At 33.1% G+C, this 10,104-nt stretch overlaps 1 protein-coding gene across 4 annotated transcripts; it reads left to right on the plus strand.

The window, feature by feature from the left end:
• Nucleotides 1-831: 831 nt before the first annotated feature.
• Nucleotides 832-7,273, plus strand: LOC122305240. 4 transcript variants are annotated; one of them, XM_043117612.1, is made up of 8 exons: nucleotides 832-1,195; nucleotides 1,676-1,767; nucleotides 2,371-2,518; nucleotides 3,834-3,965; nucleotides 4,069-4,218; nucleotides 4,386-6,182; nucleotides 6,307-6,476; nucleotides 6,596-7,273. In XM_043117612.1, exons 1-8 carry the CDS (start codon nucleotides 1,073-1,075, stop codon nucleotides 6,744-6,746), a joined length of 2,763 nt encoding a protein of 920 aa, XP_042973546.1. In that variant the 5' UTR covers nucleotides 832-1,072; the 3' UTR covers nucleotides 6,747-7,273. The 4 variants fall into 4 exon arrangements, with proteins under 4 accessions (XP_042973546.1, XP_042973547.1, XP_042973548.1 ...); XM_043117613.1 differs by having other exon boundaries at nucleotides 6,599-7,273; XM_043117614.1 differs by lacking the exon at nucleotides 1,676-1,767.
• Nucleotides 7,274-10,104: the final 2,831 nt, after the last annotated feature.

The raw sequence follows: 10,104 nt of genomic DNA on the forward strand, positions 1-10,104 counted from the left end.
TCCTTAAGAAAGATCTTTGGATCTTATAATCCAACAATCCACCCCCAACGACACCCAAGGAACTTGAACCCATGATCTCACTTAGATATAACTTGTTTTTCAAAATTTTAAATAGAATTTTTTCACTTTTGTCAAATACTTTTATAATTGTCAAATACAATATGATTCACTTTTCAAATATATAATTCTATGAAGTTTAAAATCTTAAGTTCAACAATATTTTATGATATTAGCTTAAATAAGATCCCACGATTTAATATGAAAATAATATTTGAAATTAAAAAAAAAATCACGCATCATGGAATAATAAAGATAGAACTTTTGCTCCAAGGAAATATCTTTATAGCTTTCAAGAATGAATTGTTTATACATGAACAAGAAACTCAAAATACCAACAGCTTGCTTGAATATATAAAAAACAGAGAAAATTGTTTAAGGTTCATTTCGTATTGTATTTGGGGAGCAATACTCTAAATAATGATTATTGAAATATATTTTGACGTAAATTTACAAGATACTATATATTATAAAATAAATCTAACCTATAAAATTTCTATTAATTTATAAATTTAATTTTATAATATTTTTTTTATAAATATAATATTTCTTTTAATGCAGCAGAGTAATAGTAGCCAGTAAGCATGGTATGAAATGCAGTAGGAGCTGTGGGCAGGGCTGTGCAGACAGCGGAGTGTCTTTAAAAATAGAAACGTAGGTTCTGACAAAAGTTTACGTTAGCATATAAAAGCACGTAAAGGTATTAATTTTTTTTTCAATAATTATAATTATTATTATATAAATGTGAAAGAGACAGAGTGGAATGGAGAAAAGTGAGTGATCACAAAAAGTTCCAGAATCCCATCTACCCACCACGCTGCGTCTTCATTTGCGCCGCAGGCTTGGGCGAACAATCCAAAAAAACCTCAACCAGACGCAACCTATGAAGTACCATACCGACGTGCACTTACTGCTACTACTGCTTCTTCGGCTTTTTCACTTTTTCTTCTTCTGTCTCTTTTGTGGAATTTGATATTGTTTTGGCGGGAAGCCGGAACTCCGGAGCGGCGGTATTATGGAGAGAGGTGAATCGCCAGAGGCGTTGAGAATCGGTGGGGACGACTATTTTTCTTCTCCTTCTTCTTCTTCTTCATCTGCCGAGTCGAGCTTTCGTGAGCTTGACGATGTCTTCCTGCAGGTATTTTGTTTCTCCCCTTCAATGTCTGTTTCTTCCTTTAAAAAAAAAAAAAAATTGTTTTGCTTGTTTATGTGTGCTTTTGCAAGAGAGATATTAATTGGATGATGAACTTTTGACCGAAAATGAAGGCTCACAATCGGATTGGATTTTTGTGCTTTGTCTATAGTGAAGCCCATTAGTTTCAGTAAGCACTTAGCAAGTGTTGAGGATGTAGACTTTAAAGTCGAGTACATAATCTGATCCTAACGAAGGAGTAGTTTTTTTTTCCAATCCAGAACATTTTTTCATTTTCTGGGCTCCCGTGAAATATTTGTTTGTCAATGCATTAATTGTTGCTGATTCAATATTGTTTAGAACCAAATATTTCTATGGATTGCTTCTTTCGCCTCTTTCGCCGTCAAAGTGCTTATGGTATGCGACCCAAAATTCTTCCTTGCCTTTTGTTCTTCCTAATATGTTCACTTTTATGGTAATATACAGACCCAAACAAAAATATGGCTTGGGGAAGTCTTGCAGATAAGATTGGATGAGCGGATGGCTGTTTCTGATTTACTTGCTGACGGGGAATTGCTGTATGGTCTTGCTTATTTCTCTTTTATATTAAATCTTCTTCTGTTTAGTGGGTTACGGGAATTACATGTAAAGTTTGCCTTTTCACACCTTATACAAGGTAGAAAAGCTTCTTCACGTTCCCCCTTTCCCCTTTTGGCCCTCTTTTCCGAGGATACAAGTTGATTCCACGGCTAAGCAAAGCTTTCATTGATAAATATACAGTGTAAACCTCTAGCGGTTGGCTCAAGTTGTAAAGACCTTGGTCTTAGTGGTATGCTCCCTCCAGGTGTAAGTTTCGAATGCTCTTGGATGCAAACAATTTCTAGAGTCCATCATACTGGGGGAACTTTACCTTGAATTACCCAAGGTGCACTTGTGGGAAATCCTAGCCAAGGGCCTGTGCATCGGGATTATTTGGGACTTTGTTCTCGGACACTCAGTGCCAATAAAAAAAATATACAGTGTAACACAGCATGTTTGTAATAATGTTGTCCATGATGTAAATACTTACAACTCTGACACGATATAGCTATTGTGAAGTATTTATTTGAATGACCTAGTTTTTTTAGTTATATTGTTATTCTTTTATATTTTGTTTTGAATAGTTTAGCCTTTTTTTATAGGTTTGAAGTGTCAAAAGTTGTATGGAAGATGCTGTTGACACAGCATATGGAGCCAAGACATTTAAAGTCATATAGAAACGAGCCATTTGCTTCTAGGAAGACCAGCGGGAGATATATGCCTTATTCCAATGTTGATTCGTTTTTGAAGGTAAATTTGGAATTGAGCTTCTCCTCTGTAGATAATTTTATCTTTTGGCATAAGAGAATATCACTATTGGTTAATTGCATATTTTTGTTTATGATTTGGAATGCATACTTATAGAATATAGAAACTGGTAACAAATAAGGTCTCCAACTTATCAAAAATAAATAAATATATAAGATTTTCAAACAGAGAAAGAGTGAATGCCAAGGCTTAGGAAGTAGTAGGAAATCAAGAGGAAAAAGGTTCTTAACTTTGTTACTTACCTTTAATTATATATAAAAAAAAACTATCGTATGAATAAAATTCTCTTATTACTTAAAAAAAATATATATATATATATATACATAAAACTTTTTTACTTACCTTCTAATATTTTCCCTGTGATTTTACCAGCTTTGAATCGCAGAGTATGGGGGAAACAATGTTAAGCCTTGCTTTGTTGGGCTGTATAGTCAATATGCCCGAGATTAGGAAGTTGATTTCAAAATTCTTCAAATCCTTAGTTATTTTGAAAATGTGACCATACTTGTCATATTTTTGTCTAAATCATTTACATGGTCGCAGCCTTCCAATGCAGTTTTTATGGCAAGTCTTCCTATGCGAATGTCTAGGTTAAGCTTGTGCTTGGAATTTTCTTTTCTTGAGGACATATCTCGAGGTTGTTCTTGATTGCCTTGCAACTAAAATTGAATTAAAAGTGCTTTTAAGATCTTACAGAACCAGACCATATCAGCTTGAGCACTGAACCAAACCAACTGCATGCTCAGGTTATTACAGTTACTGGGCTACCTTTTCCCAGGTGGCGCATTACTATTCAGAGTCATGCCTCTGTATTTTTAGAAGTTTCATTTAACTGTCTTATTAGACTACAGATTAGGTATTAGACATTGTAACCTCAGCTAGTCCTAAAAGTTTTTGTGAGAACCAAATGAATGCTATTCCCGTGTAGAACCCTTGCAGGGAAGTTAGTATCATTTTCTTTCTAGGAAAGACTTTAGAGAAGTCACCAAAACTATTGGTGTCAAAACAACTGGCTGACACTGCATTCAGTTCTTGCAAGTACCACTGAACTCGAAATTATAATGTCCATCATTCTTCAGTTCATTATATTTTCACTGGCGTGACTTTGCTGCTCTGGAAAGTGAATTCATGTATGAATTTAGTCAAGGTTTTGAGTACGCAAAGAAAAATTATGAACCTATTAATTATTCTAATAATATGAAGTATAAATATAATCATCTGATTTAATGTATCGGTTGACTTTGAGTATTCTACTTTGTTGTTTTCCAATATGTTGCTTTACTTCTAAATTCTGTAGATCTGCAAAATTTTGGGTCTGGCTGGCATTGACCTCTTCTCTCCATCAGACGTTGTTGAGAAAAGAGATACTCGAAAAGTTTGTATCTGCATACGATCTTTCTCAAGGAAAGCAAGGTCTAAACATCTAAGTGTAAGAATTTTATTCGGAACATGTAGTCCTATAATGTACTTAATGTCCTATTCCATATTCAATTGGCAGTACTAGAGAATGATTCGGAGAAATATCATGACAGGTTCCAGATTTTGATATTGTCACGTATACAGTAGCTATGTCCACGGATATGGTTGGGTGCATTAGGAGAAGCTGGGAGCCACGACAGTGCAGCCTTTTGAACTCTGTTGATCACAACTTGCATAAAGATTCAAGCGAGAAATTCAGGCAGGTAAGTCAATATTGCTTTTATCTTCCAATTAGTATATGCTAGAGGAGAAACAATATACGATCTGGACTCTTTTTAGAGCTTCTATTTATTAAAAAATCTTGATATCTGTTGTCAATAAAAAAAATCCTGATATCTGTTGCTTTAATTGCTTCATGCCTCCACCATAGGAAAATCCAATTGTCAACATGGCAATAAATTATGATATGCATTCAGAGGAGTTCGATGGCACTGAAAGCAATCAAACGTTAACTAAAAGTTGTGGCTTATTAACCAAGCTATGTTATGATACCACATCGAAGGTGAATTCCAATTCAGAAATATGCAGAGAGGTATTTACGGTGGTTAAACATGATACTTTGGCAGAACATATATTGCAATTAAATATTCAAAACCAAGAGAAGTCTGATTGTTCACATTGTCAATTTGAATCGGACTGCATGACTGAATCAGTGGGAGAACCAGTGGAATCTCTTTCCACACAAAATGGGGAACATGGTCATCGGCTGAATAGTTTGTTATCACCATTCTCCATTGATTCACAGATCCAATTTAGTGACAGAGCTTCTCATGTCAGAAGTCTAGTCAAAGAAAGCAATGAAATTGATGGACGGGACTTGGTTTATAGCACTTACCACCTGGGATATGATGCTTCAATTATGGAGGATTCTATAAATGGCTACACACCACCAGGAAGTTCTTTTTCTAACTCGTTGGAAATATCAGGTTTGCTTTGCCAAACAACTGACAGCAGTGACACTGTAGTGTATAATGGGGAGCATGGTTTTCTTGATGCATCATCCAGTATTGGTTCTCATTGCTCAAATTCGACCCCAGGGATTTTTGATAATGGATCTAGGAGGAGACTGGTTGACATTTTTGACGCGGAAATATCATCTGATGCCAGCACAAGCTCTGTGCGAGGTGCAGTGCTGAACTTGGATCTGGATGATCAATTGGATAAGGAAGATAATCCTAAGACCTTTCAGTTCCCTGAATTGCAGGATGAAGAGGCTGGCTTCTTGAACAAGAAAACTTCTCAAGGATACACATCGCAGGACATTGTCAAATATGAGACCAAGGTGCACCATTCTACTGATTCCAAAAATGTATGTTTTTGCACGGAACTTGAGGACAACAACTCCTCTACCAAGCCTTTCCTACCATACCCAGACCAACTAAACGTGACTGGTCATCCAGACCATGTATTTGGACATGACAATGGCACCTGCATGTCTCTTGTGAGCTCAGATGTTGTATCTAAGGAAGATCTACTGCCTCAAATAGAATCAGATGCTTTGAAAAATGTGAATTGTATGCTGTCATGTCAATCTCATCCTGCTTTTGGCTTTCATAATTGGGACATTAAAGGCAAATTTGCATCTGCTATGGCATTGAATGAATATGCTGGTCATAGAGCTTCTCCAGAGTCTGTTTCCCTTGAGAAAACTCTCAGTTGTACGCCAACTGAAGCTTCATTAGATGCTTTCTGCCTTAAGGATATGAAAAATGTGGTGGATGATAATGACAAGGAGATATGTAGTTCAATTGTGGTTAATTTGGACTCTAATGTTAAGAAACATCAAAATAAGTTTTCTCAGGGAGTTTGTCTTGCTAATATCCTTGACAGAGCACATGACGATTTAAACACTTCACCAAATATTGTAGCTGTTGATCTGAGCAAATCAAGTAGTATGGGAGATGGTAGTTGTTTTCAGAATCAGAAAATAACCATTGGAGATATTGGAGCTCAAGTTAAATGCACACCAGCTATTGTGACATTGAATAACCCTTCTGCCCATCATATTTCTGTCATACCTGCCAATCCTAGAGAACCCACATTGGATAATAATTCCTTCTTAACCGTTGAATGTCCAGAAAATGTAGTTAAAAAGGGTCATCAAGCATGCACGTATCTCAATGATTGTCTTCACTGTACAGAACATACTGACAACGTGGACAGCCAGGTACTCGAGTTTATTTAGTGTTTTGGTCTCTTTTCGTTGCTATCATTCTCAAGTGGGTATGATAATTCATTCTTATGGGTGAAGTCTACTCTCTTTTTCCAACCTATGTTCTATTGTTACACAGGATGCAATAATTGATGGAAAGGGGGATACATCAGCAGTTGAGGATTTAGACAGAATGACGCATGCGAGTGTAGGGACACCAAAGTCCAAGCCCCATAAAGGACTACTGCTGAAATCGGTTTTAGGGGGTACTGCTGCTTTTGGCTTAGCGTTTCTCTTGTTCCACCTCAGGTTTGAATGAATATTGAGTAACTTTTGTAGTGAATTGAATGTGTTTGTTGAATGTGTTTGTTAGTGCTTGGATCTCTTACATGGGCTTCCTCTTTGATGTTTCCTGATTTCCATGACAGTAGAGTTCACAGAGAGAGAGGAGGAGAATCAAGTGGGGACACTCGTCAGATATGGAAAGCAAATGGCAGGGAATTCTCATCGCGAAAGGGACATAAGGGAAGTAAAGCTAACGGGATTTATCCAGCTGAAAAGCTCAGATTCGGAGATTAGACAGTGTACCTACAAGACACAGACAGCGATAAATTGTTCAGAGAACGCTCCACAATCAGATGGAAGAGGATTTGGAAGCCAAGATGATGGCTGATGGCCAGTCCTTCACAAATTATAATGCATGTTGCTCAAGCTAGACCTGGTGCTGGTGAGAGGCTGAAATATAAAGGAATGGCCCAACCGAATGGGTTTGGGTGTTGAGATATGTTGTGAATAGTAGTGAAAAAGTAGATAAAAAGTAATAATAAAATATTGAATAGTAGTAAAAAGTAATAAATAGTAGTAAAAAATATGTGAAAAGTAATAAATAGTAATGAAGGGTGTTGAGAAATGTTGAGTATGTCTCAACACCCAAACCAGAATACTCTCTTCTGCACTGGTGAACCGATTCGTTCTTCTTCTTTTTAATTTTGTCTACAAAAACCAACCTTGATTGTAATTTGTAGTTATTGCTAGACACAACAAACATCGTCAATCTCATTGTCCACCTCTTATTCTATTACAAGAAAAATATTAATGTTCTTTCTCTAAGAAAGAGCAAGAGAGAGGTATTCTGGTTTTTATCTGTATTTTGGGAGGTGCATTATTGTTTTAAATTATATTAGGGGGCCAAAACCTTTTTTATTTGTCGATAATTTTTTAAGATAGAGTGAGGTTTCTAAAATCCATGCCCCCCTCTCCTTTCAAGATCCCATTTGATATGTGATTGAATTTGAGCAATGATATGAAAAGCTGTATGGACTTCTAATTATGAAAAATGATATTTATAGTTGTGTAGTGTATGAGTTTCGTACAGTCTCTATGCAAAAAGTGAGTAAATATGAGATTTACATAAAAAAAAATTAATTTTTTAAGAATAGATTTTATTCTTTTTTTAAAATGATTGTGGTGTTTATACACTCGATGACTTTATGCAGTATTATTCATTATAAAGTCTCTTGTTTGGTGTACAAAGTATTCAAAAGTTTGCTCTAAACATTTGGAAGTTTTTTAAAGAAAATATTTTGCTTATTGATATATATAAAAATAAAAAATAAAAAACATTAATGATACAAATGTCTACCACCAATTAGAATAAAAAGTCTGTGTTTTCTAATTTTTTGTAATAATAATAATAATAGATTTTACAATAAGCAGAGTGTTCATAACATCGATTATTTATTTATTTATTAATAATTCTACTGTTTTACGAACTCATTTCCATGTGTGGTCATCATATGAAACACATATATCTTATTTTTCTTATTATTGGACGTGTTTAACATGAAACGTATCTATTTCCAACAAAAATTAGACTCAACGTTGATCTCCATTACATGAACAAACTTCTCATTCCAATAATTTACTTATTTTTATAGATCCTCTCTCTCTCTCTAAAAGTCTTATATTTTATTTAAAATTGAATTAAATTAAATTTGGGGCTTAACTTTAAAGTTAAATGGACCATAGGACTTAGAAAGGTAGTAGGTGGACTCCTTCATAGTAAACAACCTTTCCCATAAATATCATTCAATACACAATAATGTTGTTCATCATATTTTTATATTATCCTTTTATGCAGCTGTAAATGATTGATATATTATTTGATACTACATCCAATAAAAATAACTAAAATAATAATAAAGATTATTTTTAAACGCGTAAACCTTTGTAGAGTAAAGCCTAGTTTGGTATAACAATCCGAATATAAATTGTTTTAATTTCAAATTTTTAATTTTTTCATTTAATTACTACATAATAAGTACAATTTTTTCAAAATTTTAAACAAGACGCAAGAAATAATTCAACTTTTTTACATTTTAAAAGTAAAAATAATATTAAAAAATTATACTCTAATCCAATTTTAACTTTATAATTTTTTGTTCAACTTTCGATCTAATTTTCCAAAATCTCATAAAATTCTTAACAAATAATTTCGTTACCATTTATAAATTATTTCAATACTATTTATATATATTTTTTATTTTATCTAATTTCCCAAAATCTAACGATATATAATAAACTTCAGTCCAATTGATCACACTTCTCTTTTATAAACCCAAAAACAACATTGAGACATCGTGATCAAAGCCCAAACCGAGCCCGAGCTCGAGCCCACTAAAATGAAATAGAAAAGGGGCTGAACTGTACCAGTCCCAAACCTTCGCCTCCAAGCCGAGCCCATCAACCTTTAAAGTCCTCTTTCACAAATCTCCTCCCATCCTCATCAATCTCGACTTCTCAACCCGTAAACACAAAGGCCTACTGGATTCATTTTATGGTTTTCTTCAACGTTTTTATAATTGGAAAAAGGGAGGAAATATACCTATATTTTTTTAAAAAAGAAAGCTCACGTAGAAAATAATAAAAAAAAAAAGCTAGCGTTGCAACGAACACAACTACTATATTTTTTTTTTTCTTTTTTTTTGGGTTTTGAACTCTAGAAACATGGTTCATTCATCAAAATTGAAAAATGGTTGAACTCATCAATTTTGTAGTTTTGCACCCTCAAATTGCTAAATATTTTATAGTTTGAGTCCCCGAACCATATAATTTGACAATTATGCTATTAAACTATTAAAGAATATTACAGTTAAAATTGTGTTACGCCGTGTTTCAATATATTTTAATGATCAAGAATGTTATTATTTAATCTTTAATAATTAGAAAATGCAATATATTAGTTTTAAGAGAAACACTACTTCCACGGAATTTTTTATATCAAATTGTATTTTTTGTTTTTTTAATAAGTTTGTAAATATTTTTAAATGATTAAAGTGTTTTAAAAAATGTTAAAGGAAATAAATTACTCTGTTCGGTACCCGAACCTTTGGCGGGAGTAGCACTAGTCTAATTTTAATACTTTTAGGAGTAAAATGTAAAATATATGGTAATCGAATATATAGACTTTATTTTCTCTAGCAAAATATTATCAAGGTTTGTTCGGGAACATAATTATTTCCTTGTATTTTTAGATATTTTCAAAATTTTCATTTTCAAATATAAATTAGAGTTTTACTACATATAAGTAAAGTCACGTACTAATCTGCGTACCAATACTGATTTATTCATATTTAAAATTTAAATTTATACTGTTTTCAATCAAATCAATTTTTTGACCAATCATATTTAATTGGTGTACATATTAGTTTGCAGTTGTGCTTGTAACTAGATTTTTTCAATACAAAATAACTTTTCAATTTCGAATCTTAGTTTTTTTATATAATAATTACTTAATCATTAAAATTTTTTTAAATTTATAAACAAAATACAAAAAATAATATAATCTTTTTAAATTTTAAGCATAAAAATAATATTAAAAAATTATATTTAAACAATTTTTTAATTTTATAATATTTTTATTTAAATTTTTCTTTTT

The sequence above is a fragment of the Carya illinoinensis genome, chromosome 3 (genome assembly GCF_018687715.1).
Source record: "Carya illinoinensis cultivar Pawnee chromosome 3, C.illinoinensisPawnee_v1, whole genome shotgun sequence".
NCBI lineage: Eukaryota > Viridiplantae > Streptophyta > Magnoliopsida > Fagales > Juglandaceae > Carya > Carya illinoinensis.

Coding starts and splice junctions, on each gene's coding strand:
- LOC122305240 (XM_043117612.1), top strand. CDS start 1,073: ATGGAGAGAGGTGAATCGCCAGAGGCGTTGAGAATCGGTGGGGACGAC. Junction 1,768..2,370: donor CTTGCTGACGGGGAATTGCT/GTATGGTCTTGC, acceptor CTTTTTTTATAG/GTTTGAAGTGTCAAAAGTTG. Junction 2,519..3,833: donor ATGTTGATTCGTTTTTGAAG/GTAAATTTGGAA, acceptor TAAATTCTGTAG/ATCTGCAAAATTTTGGGTCT.